The sequence below is a fragment of the Petaurus breviceps genome, unplaced genomic scaffold, assembly GCF_028583685.1.
Source record: "Petaurus breviceps papuanus isolate PSGF00001 unplaced genomic scaffold, PetGlider_PUasm1.0 224, whole genome shotgun sequence".
Classification (NCBI taxonomy): Eukaryota; Metazoa; Chordata; class Mammalia; order Diprotodontia; family Petauridae; genus Petaurus; species Petaurus breviceps.
In genome coordinates this window covers 765545-787609 of record NW_027185887.1, presented here as the reverse complement: position 1 = coordinate 787609, position 22065 = coordinate 765545, and the positions used below count along the sequence as shown (strand labels likewise).

General features: G+C 34.5%; 1 protein-coding gene across 5 annotated transcripts in view; it reads right to left on the bottom strand.

The window, feature by feature from the left end:
• The window catches only part of ZNF407 (zinc finger protein 407), a 667606-nt gene that overhangs the window by 213984 nt on the left and 431557 nt on the right, over window positions 1-22065 (bottom strand). For 4 of the 5 annotated variants that reach the window (XM_069094963.1, XM_069094962.1, XM_069094964.1 and 1 more), the window contains exon 7: window positions 17202-17322. In XM_069094963.1, the coding sequence (XP_068951064.1) occupies window positions 17202-17322 (121 nt within the window). Of the gene's footprint in view, window positions 1-16482; window positions 17323-22065 lie in introns of those variants that run through there. The other variant, XM_069094966.1, reaches the window with a different exon arrangement.

Below are 22065 nucleotides of genomic sequence, written 5' to 3'. Positions count from 1 at the left end.
AGTCACCTTTAAATAAAGGTTTTACTTGAGGTCCCTTTAGGGCTTATTCTATTTTAAATTCAGAAATCAGATTTTTATGATATATGTCTCATGTCCCATTAATTGGGATAGTGTATATGTTATAGGAAATTATGTAATTCTTTTAAATTTTCAGTTTCCTTATAATTGTTGATAGCAGGCTCTGATTAATTCCTTTTCATTGGTTTGTTATAAATTCATTTTTAATTTTGGCAATTAGATCTTATCTCTTTTTTGATCAGGTTAGCAAAAGTTCTGTCAATTCTGTTATATCAATTATATAGCAACTTTATTTTCTATCTTATTTCTCCTCAAATTTTCTAAATTTCCTCATCTGTTCTTATTTTGGGAAAATCTGTAGATTCTCCAAAATTTTAAAATTACATATTCAGTACTTTAATCTTTTCCATAAGTTTTCAGAGAATTAAATTTTTTTTGATATCTGTTTTATCTGTATTCTAAAAATTTGGCTATGTTGTTTTATCATTATCATTGTCTTTCATGTAATTGATTTTTACAATTTTTTTTTCTTGGGCTTGTTATTCAGAATGCCATTGTTAAGACTCTGTTTAGATCTATATGTTTGAGTTCCCTGTAATTACTTTTATTGCATTATGATCTATATAGAGTTTATTCAGTATAAATGCATTTTGCTTCCATTCGATATGATTTGTGTGGAGCTCCATTCTTAGAAATTTCATTTCATGAAGGAAGTTGGCAGGTTGGTTGATTGTTGTCCTTTCTATTTGAAGAGGATAAAAATGACATCACTATGTCAGGGTCAAAGTACTGTGTGTCTAACTGTGGTTGATCAGATCAATATTATCAGAAGACTACAACAGGTCAGGCACAAATAGTCAATATGAACATCTGGAGTGGAAATGTCTCTAAATTTGCACATCTCATGTTTCTTTTGAGCTACTGCAATTCTGCTTTGCTCATAGAGCACCGTACATTCTTTGATGTGGGCATGCCATGCTGGGCTGTCCTGTGCTAATATCTCTCATGTCTCAGAATCAATTCCAAACTTCTGCAGAGAGACCTTGAGAGTGTCTTTGTATTGCTTTTCCTGACCTACTTGTGAGCACATGACTTGTACGAATTCTCAAAAAAATAGTTTAGGCAAACATATGTTTGGTATCCATGCATCACAACCAGACCATGGAAGCAGGCATCTCTGTAGTAGTTTGGCAGTTTAGTTCTAGAAAGGACCTCAGTGTCCAATACCTTATCTTTCTAGGTGATCTTCAGAATTTTCCTAAGACAATTTCAAAGGAAGTGATTCAGTTTCCTGGCATGGTACTGGCAGAGTGCCCAGGCTTCACTGGCATACAACAATTAGGTCAGCATGATGACTCTGCAGACCTTTTAGTTGTATAGGTAGTCTAATACCTCTTCTCTCCCAAACTTTCCTTCAGAGCCTCCAAAATACTGAATTAGCTCTGGCAATGAGTACATCAATCTCATCACCTCATCACCTATGTCTATAGTCCTGGAAAGTATACTACGAAGGTAAGTGAACTTACTGAAAGCATTCAAAATTCCTCCATTTGCTGTAACTGATGGTTCCACATATGGTGCTGACATGTGGAGAACTTCTGTTTTCTTGATGTTAATTGTTAGGCCAAAATAAGCACAAGCAGCAAAGGATCAATTCATATTCTGTTGAATCTCAACCTCAGAGGCTGCACTGAGTACACAATTATCTGCAAACAAAAAGTTGTATACCAACTTTCCCTCCACTTTAGTCTAAGAAATATCAATTCTTGAAAGAAGTAAAGTCAAATAGAATCAATGCTGTATAGTGGGAGGCATATCTTGAGATCACTCACCACTCCTATGGCCAGCCACCTTGGTTCTAGGCTGCTCCTGAACGTCATACATGCCACCTCCTGAAATGTGGATTCATTCTTAAAAGTTAAATTCTTTGCTGAGAGAAGGTGGTATCATTGTACAAATTCTTCCTCTGATGAAACCCATTATGAGGCTTCTGTCTCTTAACACAAATATAAACACTCCTCTCATGGCAATGTTTCATGGTGACAGCCTTTCCTTTCTCCTTCTGCACTGAAACCTGATTTCTGTTCCTTGAGGTCCAAATCCCTGTCCAGCCCTGTTTTACTCAACTTTTTCATAGCAGCTAGGTGGCATAGTAGAGTTTAAACACCAAACCTGGAAGACCTGAGTTCAAATACAGCCTAAGTCACTTACTAGCTGTGCAGCTCTGGCCAAGTCACTTGATCTCTATTTGCCTCACATTTCTCGATTGTAAATTAGGGATAATAATAGCACCCATCATATGGCTGTTATGAGAATCAAATGAGCTAATACTTGTTCAGTGCTTAAGACAGTACCTAGGACAAAGTAGGTACTTAATAAATGCTTATTTCATTCCTTCCTACCCTATTCTAATAACATTATAAGACTAGAGAAATTATCCCTTATTTTTGTTCACTAATGAACTGCACAGGGATGAATTTATATCATCCTTCTACTTATATCTCCCTCTTCAACCTATTTATAAGTCTTGCCACTGGTATCCTTCCCATAAAAGATGGAATCTACTCATAGGGGTTCATGAGTATCAGTCCAAGGAGTATCAGTTTGGCTTTTCCACTTCTCACTTCTCATGATAATTTGATTTGCCCTTAAATTTGTATTTTCTTTGGCTCCTCATGATTCCTCTATGTTCTTTATTTTGCTCTATATTTGAATGTTTTTAAACAGGTGGCTATAAATATGAGAACTGATTTAAACTAATTTTATTTTCTTAATAATCATACCTATTATCCATTTTTGTGTGTGTCTATTTTTTGGAATGTTTAAGGTAAAATATTTTGCTCACTTTTTTTTTCATTCAGACTACCAAAAATGTCTTTTTTGGTTCATGCTCCACATTTTCCATTCGATAAATAGGTAATTTTTACAAGTTATAATATTTCAGTTGTAAATTTAATTACTTTGCATTTAAAATGTTTTTCTATTATCTTTACTGATTTTTAACCACTGTATGTTAATCCTGAATTATATGAATTGGCATTCTATTATATTTGAAGGCCATTAACCTTGGAGTTTTGTAAAATTTATTATGATAATTATCAAATGTAAAAACTACAAAACAGGATTTCAAGTCTGGGGTCTCTATCGGCCACTGACCTTTGGATTCCTTTCACTGGTGTATTGACTGTATCAAAAAGTTCTTTGGGGCTTTTGTTGTGTTTGTTTCGGGGTATTATTTCCTGTAGCATGTAATTCAGAATTTTTTTTTTATGACTTGTAACATTCTTATGGAAGAATCATAATTTTTAAACTATTTCTGCACATCATGGCTCTGAGGCACGGCACTTTGGCTTATACAGAATTTATGAATTCTTTTGCTTTGCTTCTGAACATTTGTTTTCCAGATATTAATTTTCCCAGAGTCATTACTCTTTTGAAGAGACTATGCATTGTGTCTTCTAAGTTCCATATCTTGTTCTGTGTGTTTATAATTCTGCACTAAAAATTCTGATTTCTGATCATTTTGTTAAAAAAATTTGATTTCTCTTTAGAATGACTTTGGAGTTTCTTACTATTGTTCTATGATTGCAAAAGTCCACATAAGTCTCTCTTTTTTATTCTTTTTTTGAAATGAGTTTTTTAATTTGTTTTCTATCATAGTATCATTATTTTTTCTGGAATTAAACTGGAAAAAGGACATTTGCACACATATGACAGAAAAACATTCTTTCTGAAACCATGAAACTCCATATGATATGTCTTGTTTATTTTAAAAAAAAAAGAATATAATAATTTCCACAAGTGTTTTTAAATTGCCTTATTTGTTCATGTTTCTTTCTGAATTTCCTGTTCTTCTCTTCCATGTACTTTTTAACCACGACTCAATGTAACCTCAAATGGATATAAAACTTATATTTTTTAAAAAACACATCATAAATAAATTAGAGTATTAAGGTAGGAATTTACTTTCAGATCTATAAATAGGGGTAAAATTCATAACCAGACATTGGGTTAGAGAGGGTCAAAAAAGAGAAAATGGACAACTCTGACTGAAAAAAATTAAAAAGTTTCTGAACAAAAATTATGCAGCTAAAATTAGAAGGTAGAGAGAGAAATGGGGGAAATATTTGCAAGTTTCTCTGACAAAGTTCTCATTTCCAAGATATATAAAGAACTTATTTAAATTTATAAGAATAACAGCCATTCCAAAATTTAAAATGATCAAAGGATATGAACAGTTTTCAAAGGAAGACATAAAAGCTATAAATAACCATATGAAAAAGTGTCCCAAAACATTAATAACTAAAAAAATATAAATTAAAGTAACACCAATTGTACCTATGTTGTGGAAATACTTGTTTTAAGTTAAAAATAAAATAAATTAAATTTTTAAAAAAATGTCATCCTGACTCTAAGACTAGATCTCCATCTAATACACCACGTAATTGTCTGTGTGTGATATCAGTCAGAATATGGTAAATGCTAAATGAGGAGTACATAGTAAAGTACTATTGAACTTCTAATTTTAGCTCAGGTTCTCTTCAAAATTTTAGTAACAGACCTGGACTTTAGGCAGCTAGGTGGTGCAATGGATAAGAGTGCCAGGCTTGGAATCAGAAAGACTTATCTTCCTGAGTTCAAATGTGGCCTCAGACATTCACTAGGTGGGTGACCATGAGCAAATCATTTAACCTTGTTTGCCTAGCTTCCCTCCTATGTAAAATAAGCTAGAAAAATACAGTATCTTTCCCAAGAAAATGCAAAATGGGGTCATGAAGAGTCAGACACAACTGAAAATGACTGAACAACCACCACAACAAGTACTTTCCAGCTGATTTTCTTTATATTGATGAGATTTGTTCTCCAAGTGTTGTTCACTCCCTATGCATCAGTTCCTAGTACTTACAATTCTCTAAAATCATCTCTTTCATTCTTTCCTAAAGAATAATATTCCATTACATTCATATACCACAATCCATTTTGCCATTACCTAGTCATCTAAGATGAAATTTAACAGATGCTTTTTGATCCTAGTTCTTTTCTTTCTTAATTTAGGAGAAAGAAGTTTATTTTTCCCCTGACAATTCTATCCATTAAAATTTTTCTTACTCTTAAGCATTCCTCTCAAGGTTCATCTGATACCCTCTTCCATATCTTTTCTCCGTATCTGTATACTCTTCTCACATACCTCTATTATGAAAAATAATTAGTTCAACCTATTTCCTCCTTTATATGCTAGTGAATTCCTTTCACCCTCCCATTTCTCTCCCTTCTTAAAGATCCCAGAGCAGAGCTAAGCACCTGGGTGGCAGAGTGGATAGATGGCTGAACATGGATTCAGGAAGACCCGAATTCAAACCCAGCCTCAAACACTAGCTATGTGACCTTGGGCATGTCATTTAATTGCTTTACCTCATTTTGCTCAACTCCTCTCCCTCTGTTGACATAGGGAATCATACATACCCTTACCTGTGGGTGCTCTGCCCAAAGGAATATAAATTTTTATCAATGAAACATTGACAGATGTCCTAGGGTTTCTGAGTTAGATTTCTTTTTTAAGGGCTATGCCTTAAATCCAAATCACTCTGGCTCTCACTGATCTGCCAACAATACATCCCAATGTAAGACTCACTTGGTCAGTGTTTGGGCTTTGATGGTTCAGCAATTATATCTGTTTTGACCTTGAAGGTTTTCCCTGCCCAGATTGATTTTCATTTCTTTGTTTTTTTTTTTTTGACTAGGTAAAAGAAGCCATTTTTTGCCTCATTTATTACCTAGTCTCAATCACTGAATAGGCATTGGTTTAGTCAAGCTGAGACCTGGGAAAGACCTTAGCTTAAAAAGACCAAGGTCTCCCGATGCACCCATGGCCATCTCCAGTCATCCTTATCTATATCTTGCCCCTGGATTCAGATGGTTCTAGAGGAGAGAATGAGGCTGGTGACTTTGCACTGCCCTTCCTCACTTAAATTCAATTTATTTGCAAGTCATGACATCACCTCCCTGATGTCATGGTCCTCTTTGGACAAGCAATGAATGATGGGGATAAATAATAATAGCATCTCTCTCCTGGGATTACTGTAAGGATCAAATGAGATAAAAGTGAAGGGCTTAGTAAAGTACCTGGCACATGGTGGGTACTATATGATATGAATGCTAGTTATCTTATTATAACTATGTTATATGTTATTATATTATAATATATTATATGTTGTTAATATACTGATATAGTAATATATTAAACATTATTAATATATGTTACATCATTACAATTAACAATATTATATAATATTAATTATATTATTATTGTTATAACCAATCCACCCCCTGCTCCTCTGTGCTTCTGTTTTGTTTTAAATTTTGCTGCCTCAATACTGTCGAAGACATTAAGGTTTGAAGTTATATTTATTTTTTTCCTCTCCCAATTATAATGTTAACTACATCATACAGTCCCTTCCAACTGCACAAATATATTTATTCTTTTTGATTTTTCTTGAGTCCTGTGTTTGTATTTCAAAGTTCTTTTTTGGTTTTGGTCTTTTCATTAGAAATACTTGAAGGTTTTTTATTCTATTAAAGTTCCACGTTTTCCCCCTATAGGATTTTACTTACCTTTGTAAATCATCTTTTATTTTTTAGAATATTACATTCCAAGATCTTCTCTCATTTTGAGGAGAATCTGCTAGGACTTTTGTGCTCTTGGTCGTGATTCCTAAGTATGTGAAGTGCTTCATTCTAGATGCTCGCAACATGTTTCTTTGACATGGGAGCTCTGGGATTTGACTTTGAAAGTCCTAGGACTTTCCTTTTAGAGTTCCTTTTAGGATATGGTCATTATATTCTGACTTTACTTTGTCTTCTTTTTCCCTATAGATGTGGATAGTTTTCAAGTATTACTTCTTGAAATCTGTTATCTAAGTCACTTTTTAAAATCAGTTTTCAGGGAATCCAATGGCTGATTATCTTTCTTTAACCTATTTTCCATCCTAATATTTCCTATTGTTTTATGGAGTCACTGATTTCTGTCTAAGGCTATTCTAATTTTCAGAGTCTAGTATTTGGGTGAGATGTCCACTTTTTCTTACAATCTACTTATTCTTCTTCCAATTCTTTCTTCCTGAGTTTTTTTTTCCTCCTAATTTTCATATCCTATCTTGTTTATTTCTTCTGGGCATTTTTCCAGGCCTTATAGCAAATCCATTTTTTTCCCTCGGCAAATCCATTTTTTCCCTCAGAGTCTCTGTTTGCAATTACTAACTTGCTCTCTTCTGCTTGAGAGGTATCGATGTCTACAATATTTTTTTTTATACTGGTTGGTGTTTTCCTTGGTTTATTCATCTTTTCAAGTTCGTTTCTAAATTGGAAGAATATACCATAGAAAACAGTACTGTTGAACTTTGGTTGGAGGAAATTCCCCTAAATTTTCTGGATTACTGTGGTGAGCTATAGTTTCCAGTGTTAGGATCACTTGGATTTTTCAAGTTCAGAGCACTCAATCTCAGGATCATCTATGACATCTCAAGACAGTGAGTTAAAGAATCTAGCTTGAAAAAATGATGTCCCAGTCTGAGCACTGCTGTTTTCTGCTTCCACAATTCCCACCCTGAGGCATTCTGACTACCCTGAAGTTTTATTTATGGAGTTTTGCACTTTTCTGCCTCAAGAAACAGAGCCTTTCAGGTTACACACAGGTTACAGACCTGCCTCTGTTCACACTGAGACCTTGATGATTTGTTTGCTTGTGTTGACTCTAAGTTTGTTGGTGTCCTCTCTTCTAATTCATGGGCTTCTGGCTGCCTTTTTCTTTTTTTTTTAATTTAATTCAATTTTTAATTTATTAATTTGTTTGTTTCCTTTTAGTTTACAGGATTCAATTCCACAATTCCTTGAATTTCACATTTTGTTCCCCTCCTTCCCCTCCCCCCCCATGGCGTCTTATAATCAAGTATAGGATCTGTAAATACTTTCACATTATACAATGGTCAGGTTATAAGGATGGATTGTACCAGCTGGAATGAAAAATGGTAAAGAGAACATAAAATCAAATAAGAGAACGAAAAAGATCAGGTATTTTGCTTCCACCTGGAAAGAACTAAATTTATATCCAGGTGGAAGCAAAATACCTGATCTTTTTCGTTCTCTGGCTGCCTTTTTCTATAGTTCTCAGATAAAAGAAGTCACTCAGCCATTTCTCATCAGTTTGTTTAAATAATTATTTGGTGTGCTGAAATTTCAAAGTTTTGTTGGAATGTGTGTAGGAGCTGGGAAGCATGTACCAGTTCAGCTAATCATACTGGCCAAAAATTCAATATTTTGTTCATTATATTCTGACTTCTCTTTACATTTGTACTTATTGTCTGTCTTCGCATTCACTTCTTTTTATGTGCTAATGTCTAGGTTTTTATTCAGGCTTTTTTCCTTAGCCTTATGACTTTTTCACTTATTAACAGTATTCTCATTTGTTTTCTCTTTTCCTTCCTGATTGCTTGACCATTCCTCTTTCCACCACTTACTTTCCACCACATACTTCGGATGTCATCAGTTTCCTCAAATAGTGAGTGGGACTTGGGTGGCCAGCCTCTGTCCCAAACCAGAATAACCTCTTCAGGGAGAGGACTGGTCAACAATATGAGATAGCATATCAAAAACCCTCTCCCCTTTCTGTCAGGCACAGAAGTTCTTCCTTCCAGAGGGTTCTCTGATGCAATATTCATTACCCACATTTTATCCCTGACGCAACTAGTTGATCTCTGTTTTGTTAATGTGGCTGAGCAGAATCAGTGTTACCTCTTGTGGGATGAGGGAGAGAGGCTTTGGGTGATTTACTGCTATGTTGGGACCCCCACAATCATACACTAAATCACAGACATGCAGGATTGTTTGGACTGAGTCTGTTGTGTGGAGTAAAGCAGGAACAGAGGAGGGGCTGGAGGGGACAAGCTAACTGGGGAACCCAAGCATTTAAGTTGTCTGATTACTTTTAGGTTGGTTTTTTTTTGTTTTTTTTCTTTCTTTAAACCTTACGTGGTATTTATTTTGTTCTTGTAGATTAAGTGTTAGTAAACTGTATATAAAGCACACAATTTCCTATTTTAAGGTTTTTGGGCTGAAGATGTGTGATGAAAAGTACTACTACACCTTTTGCAATGAACATAATTCTACTTGATTAAATGTAATTTGTGATTATTCAGAAGACACACTAAATCCTGAAGTGCTTCACTACATACAAATTATATTGAGATACTAGTTAATACCAATATTTAACAGAAACAAAGATTTAGATGTAGAAAGGACCTAAGAGATTATCTAGTCCAACCTGCTTATTTTTTAAATGAGTAAACTGAGGCCCAGAGAAACTGTAACTTAGGCTAATACAAGTTAGTAAGTAGCATAGTGAGGTGAATCACGTCTTTTTATTCCAAATTCAGCACTCATTCCAGCAGTATACTCATTACCCACTCTCTCTTATGAACTTAACCCTGACTTTATAATACAAAGTTAGGAGGAAAAGCTCAATTTCAAAAATTTACCCACAAAATACTGAAACTCATTAGTTTATCAAGAAAATAATTTCTGTATTTTGTGAACATACAATGCAACAGAAAACATCATTTTTAATATTTGTGGGGAAGAAGCTTTTTACTCTTATTTTAAAAAGGGAACTTGCTTAACAAGACAATTTTTCAAAAAAACTCTAAACAACATCAGTAATAGAATTAAAAAAAAATAAAATGAAAGAGTATTGTATGACTTGCTTTTTAATATATGAACAATTCTAAAATCTAAGGTGTATAAACAATAGTAACACCATGTCCTATGAGACCAACTGAATGGTACATGATATTTTATGAAGAGAATTGATGATGAAAAAAGTTTTGAGAAAATGATGAAGTATACTGATTTTTTAATGGGGAAGGCATTTGGTTATAGTGCTCAGATATTGCTTAGGAAAAGGTTATATGTTTATATCTAAATAGAATGAGGTGTCATTGGCTAAATTAATAATGCAAACTTGAAGAATAGCCCCAGGCTCAAAAGACCAATTATACAATGCTTTTGTAAATAAATCTATGATAATTTTCCATATTCATGTTTTTCATGAATAATAATTATCACTACTGGTTTTTTCTGCCCAATGTTGGATTTATAAAATGAACAATATATTTTATACTGAAGTAAAAATAATTCTTACCTTTCTGATTATTATGTTTTATCTGAGCATAATTAATGCAATATACAAGGTTGACATGATTCTACTTGAATTAATCTCCTACTTCATGTCAGGTAACTTTACTACCCTATTTATCATAAGGGCATCAAAACAAAAATGAAAAAAAAAAGTTTAACTCCAAAGGTACAAGGACAATATTACATACTAGTAATAATTTGTGTAATATAAGTGAAATGGCATGTAAAATAATAAAACAATAAGGGAATAATGAGTACTATATATTCTTAGGTTTTCCATAATCTCTGAAAAAGATGTGGCAATTGGAAAAAATACAGGTTTTAAAAAGTTTCTGTAGTGACAAAATTATTTTACACGCTGGTGAAAAATTAGTGCAAGTATTCTACCCATTCTAGTCTTGCAACCAAAATGATTTTTTATTTTTCTTTCAGAACTGTGCCTTTCCTCTTCTAATACTTCTGTTGCTGAGATAAAAGTAAATTAAAATTACCTATTTAGTAAATGCAATTTCCATATTTAATTTATATTAGTTTCTAACTTTGGAATAATTCTTACACTAGCATTGCTTTGTGTACTTTAGTTCATTTGCAAAAGTAAGCTAAACAATATTTTAAATAATAAACTGTCCTGCCAATAAAACATATTTAATCATTCTTCTTAAGAATAATAAAATAATAATTAATAAAACAGTGGCATGATCACACATTCATTCAATTTTTAAGAGAATATTTTGAGAGATATCTGAGGGAAATTAATGGAATTCAGGGTGTCCATAAATGAAATCCAAGATACAGAAGTAACAATCTCTACAATGTTACTTAAAAAACACAAGCACCCTGTTAATCCATTACTTAATACTGGAAGCATGGATGAATTTTACTAGCTCAACCCACTGTGAATTAAGTTCAAATAATATTATTCAGAGAAATAACTTGAACTACTGGCAAGTTATGCAACTTTGACCTTGACTAGAACTATAAACCTACTTTCAAATCAGCTGAGTTGTAGTTCATTGGATCAAAGGATAATAGATTTAGAGATGGAGAAACTTTACAGAGCTCACTAAGTTCAACACCTTTGTTTTATAGATAAAGAAAATGAGGCTCAAAGTAGTTAAGTGATTTGCCTAGGGTCAAATTGCTAGTTAGTACCAAAATAAGGATTCAGAGTCAGGTCCTCCTGACATCAAATTCAATAATCAAATCTCAAAGATTAAAACTTGTCAGAGTGCTGAGCATAATTAAGTCAAGTTTGAAAAGGAATGAGCACCAAAGAATGGAGTTATTGAGATAAATTTTCTTAGAAAGAAGGTAAGCTGAAATGCATTTCCCAAGCTGTTTAAAATATTCACTTTATGCTTTACAATGAAAATTACTTAACAAAAAAAAGACAGACACCTTTGCTGAATGCGACATATCACTGACGTGTAATTATTTCATCTTTTATGAGAGTATACAGTTGATGATTTATATTTTTATTTTTTAAAAAACATGCTGAAAAGAATGGATTCAGATGATGTTAAAAAAAATGCCCTTGCTACTATATATAGTGCAGGCCCTTAAGAACTTGAAAATGGTTGAAATTGTCTTTTTGTGAGACAAAAGTATCAAGACTATGGAATTCCATAATTAAAGATACCTAATGAGCAAAACACTGCAATTTACAAGAAGCCTGGTATCTAAGTGAAAAAGTTATCTTTTGATGAAAAGAACATTAGACAAGGTGACAGAATATCATTAATTTCCTGCAAAAAAGATCCAACTTTTCTATACCATTCCTTCATCTAAAAATTGAGGGGATGGGACAGTATGTTCTATATGGGTTACTTCAGCTTTAGGCATTAACTAATCTAAGACTCTAGGTAAAATGTAAGACACATTTTTATTCATGGCTTTCCTTAATTTAAGTGAAAATAGCTCCCAAAATGTGGATCCCAAAGTAGGTAACCTCAGTTCACCACCATAACAAATGTGTCAAAAAGTAATAATGTCTCCCCAGGTGGGTGACTATTGAACGCATTTAGATATTAAAACAATGAAACTTTCAAAAAGATAGATGTCAGAAGGAATAAGAGACAGCAGATTGAACTGTAACATTTACTACTACTATGAATGCTATAATCACTGCTTTAACAGAAGAGTTTTGAACCATATTAAAAATGTGATCATAACTAAGAGTGATTAATCAATTACTCTTAAACATAATCTTAAAATGATACATCATATTCTAGGTCTACTGTTCTCAAAAGTTTTCAGTTATGTAACATTATTTGCAACAAAAGAATATTTTGACATGACAATTCTTTCACTTACCGGTTGTTGACATAATATGTAGTCCCTACAGTTGTAGGTCAGAATCTTTCTCAGTATCCTCAAACCAATTCCACCTTGACTATTAACAAATGAACTCTTTTGTTCCATCTTCCCGCTCGGAGAAAGGATAGTACTTTTCTTGACTGACTCTGTCTGTCTCTCTGTCTCTCTCATATGACCTCACATACAAGGAGGGTCATGTCTCCCCTACATTTAATAAGCCTTTTCCACAGATGCTCTACCCATGCCCTCTCCTTTAATTGTCAAATGGCATTAAAAAAAATAGATTATAATTGCTGCTTCCACATTCACATCATACACTTAATTATTGACTTCTTTCAAATTGGCAACTACCATAGCACTCTGTTAAAAATTATTCTCTTAAATGTTATCAATGATCTTCTAATTATCCAGTGCCGTGCTTTTTTTTTTTTCAATTCCTATCTTCCTTGATGCCTCCTCAGGATGTGATTGTGATTGACAATCACACATACATTACTGATATTTTCCTTGGTTGGTTTCCATGAAACTGAAATCCGACTCCTCTCTTGCTTCTGCCTGTAGCTCCCCCCTTTATTTTGTTCAAAGGTAGCTCTCTTTTGTTCCGGAGTATCTCTTCTTTATTTTGGTCAACAAATGTACCGGTTCCTTAAACACCTATGCTTGAACCTTTTTCTTCCTATATACTATATAACCTATGACAACTTCAAATATTCTACTGGTTCCTACTATTATGTTTGTATATATGATTCTCATCTAAACAGTCACCAAAGTGATGTGGTGGTTTAATAATGGCTGAGCTAATAATAGTCCCAATTAGTATCTTTACTCATTCCCTAGGTTTTCCTAAGTGAACTATCTCGTCAGCAAAGAAGAATATTATCTCCTCTTTGCCTACTTTTATTCCTTTAATTTCTTTCTCATGGCATTTTTTGAATTATATCAATAACAGTAGAGAGAATGAGAATCCTAATTTTAATCCTATATTTACTGGGTATAGTTGCATGCTTTTAGACAAAAACCTTTTATGATATTTTAAAATGCCTACATCTCTTATGACATGTCAAAAGATTTATACCTTGTAGATTTTTAGCATAAATGAGTACTGTACTTTGTCAAATTTTTTCTGCACCTATTAAAAATAATCATGTACTTTGGATGTTTTGGTTTTTAAATATTATTATGTCAGACAGAGTTATAGGAAGACTAGCACCCTAAGCTGTGAATAAGTGCATTTCCATTTTGAAAAGCAATTTGGAATTATACAAATAAAGTTATTAAAATACCCATACCATTTGACCCACAGATTCTACTACTAGACTTACATTCCAAGGAATTCATTCATAAGAAAAGAGTCCCCATATACAACAAAATATTCACAATAGCACTGTTTCTGATAGTCAAGAACTGGAAGCAAAGTGAAAGTCTATCACTTCGGGAACACCTAAACAAGTTGTGGTACATGAATGTGATCTAATTAAGTCTTCCATAAATGGAAAGATTTAGATGATCTGGTATCAAATGAAGCAAGCAGAGAGAACATTCAAAAGTGAAGGCTAAAAAATTTAAAGGAACAAGTCTGGCCCTAACAAAGAAATATGAGAAGACATTACTCCTTTCCAGAAATTGGAGGCTCACAGACAAAATACACTACATATATTTTCAGATTTTGGGGAAGTATTATTTATTTGGTTGTTTTCTTTAAGTCTATTCTTCCCCTCATTCCTTAAAAATATTATTTGTTATGTGGAATCTTTGGGAAACAGGATAATGGGAAAAAATTCTGGTAAGACAAGAAATAAGATACAAACAAAAATTAAGATTATTAAAAAAGAAGCACCTGAAATAACAAAGAAGACAAGAGAACCTACAAACTTCCTCAGTGAGAAAACATTAACTCCTGTCCAAGGAGAGAGGTATGACAGCCAAGAAAAGTATTTCAGAATAAATACTCATTCATAAAATCTCATGAAGGTATTGTAGCAGAAAGAACCATGGATTTCAAGTTAGACACCTGGATTCCAATTCCTCCCTCTGACATTCCTTGAAAACAAAAACAACTAAAACTCTTTGAATTCATATTAATGAATTATTAATTAAATAAGAGCAGGTTAGATTAAAGGACCTGTAAAGTCACTTCCAGGATGAAGGTATTGGAAGAATAAGACAGGCTTGGTGAGCTTTTTTTTAATACCAGAAATATGATTTCATTGATGTATGGAATTCCTAGTAAGTAAACTACTAATTTAGATCAGCAATTCTTCTGTGAGATATATGTGTATCAGAAGCAGAATTTTTTCGACCTAGATGTTCCAGACTCCAAGGCCATCTCTCGATTCATATATTCCATTTTGTCTCATATATTAGTAGTAGCACATGTACACATCGTGTGCACACATGCGCTTGCGTGCGCACACACACACACACACACAGAAGTGGTAGGAACATGGAATTAGTGAGCAGAAAGTTGGCTCAATTAAAACTCAGTTAAATCAGATCATCCCAAGACTAAAGATGAAACTGGAAGGAGAAAAAGAGACAAAATGTTTCTCACTGAGAAAATCAAATATTGATTTTCTATTTATTCCATTATGTAATCGATTCTATTCTGTAACTGCTTGAGACATGATTCTTTACCTTTGAGTTAAGTTCAGAAGTTCATGAGTCCAGAAGTTCAGTTTTCCCTCTCTGAGTTATTTTAAAATTCAGTTGTCCTATAAATCACCTTAATTCAAAGAAATACATTATATCTATACAACCTTGCATACCCATGTGGACAATTAGGAGAGATCTGTTATCTCGTTAACAAGCCATGTAAGATGTAGGTGGGCACCAGGAAGTCTGTTATCTCTGCAACACTGGTTGTCCTTCAAAAAAGTCTGGTCTATTATTGCTGTGACATTAACAAGCCATGCAGATTGGCACCCCCCCAAATGGCCCAGTTTTCTATAGCAACAAGATGGAAGGAAGGCTTGTTGCTAGCTCTGTATTCCAGAGTTCTATCCAATCATATTGTTTTCCATCATCTATACTTCAGACTTCATAACCAATTGTTTTCTACCTGTGATGCTTCCTGTTCTTTGTTACCTTGTACTTTCGAAAAGATATAAAGACAAGCAAGACCTACCTCATGATCTTTTGGCTAACTTTGGAATGAAAAGAACCATTTTACTGGTAATTACTAACTTTACCAATAAATTCAACATGCTCTTCTGTTCACCTTAATTTCAATCGTGACTGAATGATTTTACAACAAAGTATTGTCTATGGAATCAAAATATTTAAACTGTAGTATCAGAGTTTCCAATGTTTCATATATACCATAAAGTAGAAATGGCAACATAGAAAAGAAAAATAGGGCAAGCAGTCAAGGATATACTGAGACAGTCGTAATAGAAATAGTATAAATTGAGAATACTGAGGGATAAAAAATCTGAAAGCGGTTAAAATGTCAAATGATAATTATATTATAAAAATAATGTGATGATGAGGATAATTAACACCTAAATTCACTTCTCTATTTTCTTATTACTACAAAAACTCTTAAAATGAATCACACACGTATGGAGCATAACCTTATTGAAAATATGAGCAACAAACAGCCAAGATAGAGTTACCCAATCTATACTCTATAACAGTACACATCTTTTACAGTCAATCAATCCACTGAAAAGCATTTATTTCAGAGTCTACAATGTACTAAGTAATGAAAAGTTCTGAGAACACATAATGCTTCTCTGCTTATTTATTGATTATAACACATTTGACTAGGTATACTAAAAGGGAATCTTAAACGGTCTTTTCTAACAAAGTGTCTCAAATGTATCACTTAAAATCATAAGAGATGCCTTGAAATATCAAACTATAAGAGTTAACTTTGGTGGGTCTCTAATTAATATAGAATGAAACATAACCCACTCCAGGTATGTTTTTCACTGTTATGGAAGATTTACAGCGCAAAAACATGGGAGAATTCTCTGAGGATAAAGAGGTTTCTATGACATTCTTATTGGTAGGTGACATTGTATTGAAGGTATCAAGCTCTCAAACACCTCTTTAAAATCCTTAACTAAAGTGATCACTGAAAAGAGTTCAGCATAACTATCCACAAAGGAAAAACTAAGTGGATAAGGAATGCCTTTTATCCATATAATAATGTAAAGTACTGAAAAATGGTAGCTCTAGTGAATTCCTCTGTATCTTAGTCACTCTAAGAAGACGAAGAATAGGGCCCAGAAATGAATAAAGGGAAGGGAATAGGATAATCTGAATTAGAAAAAGTGTGTACCTTGTTCAATGACCCTGTTTCATACTAAAATGAAACCTTATCATTTTATGATAAATATTCTCACAGTGACAAAATAAGTCAATGAATTGTGGAACATCATAATCTCTAAATAACAAATTTCATGGGTGACAAATGGAAACAGAGACTGATGTATGCTGAACATAAACTATAGCATATTACTCATGACTAAGTATCAAACAATATATATAATAAAATGAGAAATATTTTTTACACATTACCAGTAAATAGAATTGTTAAAAGTAATTAAATGAGACCCCTTAATTTCTTTGTTGTATTCACACATTCAAATTATTTTGAATCTATATTTACTAGTGATTTAAATAATTTCTAGAATATCATCTTATCACTTGTTTCTTAGTAAACCATTCATTACCTGTAATCACACCAGGGACACCTATAGGGTTTTTCTCCTGTATGAACACGTTTATGCCGAGTCAGATGCGACTGGGTTGTGGAAGCAAAGTTACATTCATCACATTTGAATGGTTTCTCCCCTGTAACATATCAAGAAATGTTATGAATTAGCAATGAGCTTTTAAAAATCATGAACCTCTGTAATTCAAATTCATTTTAGACAAAAAATATCTAAATTATTAACTTAATTATTAAATTAGTTTACATTTATTATTTTTATACATTTTACATAATTTATAATATATTCTCTTATAATATATGTTATTATTAAATTATGAATTTAGCAAATTATTTTAAAGTGATTATCATTTTATTTGTAAAGATCAACAATTCTTTCTTAACACACGTACGTGACATAAAAAATACAAAGCAGTTAAAATTTCTGAGATCACTTTGTCTCCAACTTTGTCACGTACATTTCACTTAATTATCAGCATTTCTATCTTACTCCTTCTTGATTATAAGTTTGGTGAAGGCAGGAACCATGTCTCATCTAAACTTTGCACTTCTCACAGCACTTAGCCCAGTGTTTTCTATATAGTACGCAATTAATAAATGATCAGTCAGTGAAATGAGTATATTTTGAACATATGGGTAGAATTAATACTCCATAGCCAAACATTTTCAGGAAATAACTTGCTATCCTAAAACTAAACAGTCTATTTTTTTTTATTCAATGTTATATTCAGATCTGCATTTTTCCCTCTCCACCCACCACTCAGGAATGCAAGAAAAACAAAATCCAATACAAACAAGAAGTCAAGTAAAATGGATTCCCAAACTGATCATGTTCTCCCTAGCCAAAAAAAAAAAAAATACACACACACACACACACACACACACATACAAAGCCTCAAACTGTACTCAGTTCACATTACCACTCTCTAAATAATATTTTTGTTGCTCAATAAACTGTTCTCCTAGCTCTGCTCATTTCTCTTTTTTTATTTTTATAATCTATATCTATATAATATATATATCTTTTAGATTTATTTTTATTAATTTGTTTGTTTACTTTCGGTTTACAAAATGCAATTCCACAATTCCTTGAGTTTCATATTCTGTCCTCCTCCCTATACCCCCTCCCCCAAGGGGACACACAGTCAAATATAGGATCTGTAAAAACTTTCACATTAGACATTAGTCAAGTTACAGATTGTATCAGATGGAATGAAAAATGATAAAGAGGAAATAAAACCAAACAATAAAAGGAATAACATCAGGTAATTTGCTTTAATCTGGATACAAACTCAGTTCTTTCTAGTCCTTTCTCTGGATGTAGACATCTCTCTCCATCATGAGTCTTTTGGGACTGACTCATATCACTGCACTGCTGAGAAGAGTCCAGTCTAGGGGAGGTGGAGCCAAGATGGTACAGTAGAAGCAGGACTTCCCTGCTGCTCCAGCTTCCACCTTCCCCAACCCATGTGAAAAGGGGACTCTAAACAAACTTTGGAGCTGCAGAACCCACAAAATGACACAGAGAACCTAACCTCCCTCTGAGGACAGCCCAGCAGGCCAGCAGGAATTGGCCAGCCCAGCACTCTGGGAGCCCAGCCCAGCCCCACACTGAGGCTTTAAACCCAGGGTGGGCCTGACCTGGCTGGAAGGACCCCAGGGCAGCAGCAGCAGCAGCTGTGGCCGTTTCCAGAAGTATCAACACAGAGAAGTGAAGGACAAAGTGAGAGGTCAGTCAGTGCAGTCTGGACTTTGGGACCATTAAGTGAGAGTGTGTGGCTTTTGCCACCGGAGTGAGAAGCCACTGAGAGGCTGGCACAGGCAGCCAGCACCACATGGCAACTTCAGCTCCTGGCCTGCAGAGTGTAGGGGGACCAAGCACCAGTCTGAGGGGTAATCGCTCTTGCTTTCACCTTCTGCAATCTGTATTGCAGTCTAGGGTAGAGGTCCTGGAGTGTATGTCCAGCTTGCCAGAGCATGTGGAAGCTTCAGAGAGGGCACACATCTAATACCTCTGGCAGCTAAGAAAACCCCATCGTTTGGGACAAAAGCTCCCCTGCCTGGTGCCAGAGTCCTACTGTGGCGAAAAGTCCAGGGGTCAAGTGACTGAGGGGTGACATGACCAGGCAAAGGAAACAAAGCTGACAGAAGATTCCAACATTAGACTCCTATTTTGGGGACAAAAAGGAGCAAAGCATGGAACAGGAGGAAGACAGTGAAATCAGAACTCCTGCACCAAAAGCTTCAAAGGAAAATAAAAGCTGATTACAGGCCATAGAAGACCTTAAGAAGCAGATAAGAGAAGTGGAGAAAAAATTGGGAAGAGAAATGAGAACAATGCAAGAAAATTATGAAATGACAGCCTGACTGAGGAAAATAACACTTTAAAAAACAGACTGACTCAAATGGCAAAACAGGCTCAAAAAGGCAATGAGGAGAAGAATGCCTTAAAAAGTCGAATTTGCCAGATGGAAAAAGAATCTCATAAGCTCAATGAGGAGAATCATTGCTTCAGAATTAGATTGGAGCAAATGGAAGCTAATGACTTTATGAGAAATCATGATGCTGTTAAACAGATCCAAACAACTGAAAGAATAGAAGGCAATGTGAAATATCTCATGGGAAAAACCAATGACCTGGAAAATAGATCCAGGAGAGATCATTTAAAAATTATTGGACTACCTGAAAGCAATGATCAAAGTAAGGACCTGTAATGCCAAGAAAAGGCAACTTCCCAAGGTTCAAAATACCAGCACAGGTGCTCTCCATTTTATTCAGTGAAAAATTAAGAACAGAGAAAATCAAAATATATCATCATCCAAAATGCAGCATTTACCAAGTGTAATTCAATAACATCCAAGTACTAACCCACCCCTGGACATTACATTCATTTAATCAATCACAAAGCCCCTCTTCTCAAATGGAGATTACTTTCCAATCATAAGTAAAGTACATTCATTTGTTTAATCACAGAGCACAAAAAGTCAAAAGTTCCCCACTCGGATTACAATTGAATCTACCACAGAGTTACAACAAGCTTAAGCACAGCATTTAATACCCAGAGAGAGGTCTTTTCTTCATCGTGACCCTAGGCAAGGTCTCAGAAATCTTTGTTCCTGGGGAGACAAAGCTTAGCAAGGCCACAAGATACATTGCCAGTGTCTTCATTAATTCATTCTCTGTCTGCAGAACAGCCCTAGGATCCCTCAAAACATTAGCAAAACCCTCTTCCAGGATTTCTGTAAACATACAACAAGAAAATCCTTCTTCAGGTCTTCTGAACCAACAGCCAGGTTCCAAGGACTCTGCAACAACAGGAATGTCTTTCACCAGTGGACAAATCTGGCAAAACAACATCAAAACAGACAGACAAAGTACCACTATAACAGCCATGTCTCCTCAGTCCTTGGCAGCTCTGGGTGGCAGTTCTCCAAAGTCTTGGGCAATTCAAAGTGGCCCTTAGCAATCCTCTCAATATCTCTCTCTCTACCTCCAAGATGCTGCTTCCAAAAGTTCTTCTGCCTCTCTCTTTTCTTGTGTCTCTCTAAATTTAAGTCACCAGCTCCTCCCAGTTCATCCCTCTCTTTTCACTTCAACAAGTCTATCCCACAAGTGGGATCCACAAGCTTTGGGTTTTAACACAATCAATTTGAAAACCAAGACAATACAGGGGGATCTTTATATTCCACTACTATTACAGAACCTAGAAATCATCCTCCAGGAAATTCTCAAAGAAAACTGCCCCGAAGTTTTAGAACCAGAGGGCAAAATAGAGGTTGAAAGAATCCACCGATCACCTCCTGAAAAAGATCCCAAAAAGGAAACTCCTGAGAAAATTATAGCCAGGTTCCAGAATTCCCAGATTAAGGAGAGAATATTACAAACAGCCAGGAAGAAACAATTTGAATATTGTGGAAACACAATCAGGATAACGCAGGATCTGGCAGCTTCTACACTGAGGGATCGAAGGGCTTGGAATATGATATTCCGGAGGGGAAAGGAGCTGGGATTCAAACCAAGAGTCACCTACCCAGCAAAAATGAGTATCATGTTTCAGGGGGAAATATGGTCATTCAGTGCAATAGAGGGCTTTTAAGCATTCTTGCTGAAAAAAACAGAGTTGAATAGAAAATCTGACATTCAGATATAAGAAGCATGAGAAGGTAAACAGGGAAAAGAAATCAGAAGAAACTTATCAAAGTTGAACTTTTAACATTCCTACATGGAAAAACAATAGTAACTTATGAAACTTTTTTCAGTAGTTGAAGGGAACAGAAATATATATATATATATATATATATATATATAATATACGTATATATATATATATATATAATATACGTATATATATATATATGAGGGTATATGGATATATGAATACATATGTGAATGTGTGTATGTATACTTACAGGTATACATAGATAGAGGGCACAGGACCAATTTAACAGGAAGGGATGATACTTAAAAGGTGAAATTAAGATGTGAGAGAGGAATATAATGAGAGGAGATGGGGAGAGACAGATTGGGGTAAACTATCTCATACAGAAGAGTCAAGGGAAAATGGTTACAATGGAGGGGAAGAATAGGAAGGCAAAAGGGAATGGGTCAACCTTATTCCCATTGAATTTGGCTTGGGGAGGGAATGAAATACACACTAAATAGGGTATCTCACCCTCCAGAGAGTAGGGGGTAAAGGGATGAGAGGGGGGATGACGGAAAAGAGGACAGGTTGGGGGGAGGCAAGTTGGAAGCACTCACTTTTGAAAAGGGATGGGATCAAAGTAGAGAATAGAACAAGTGGGAGGTGGGATAGGAGGGAGGGAAATATAGTCAGTCTTTTACAATATATCTACTATGTTATTGTT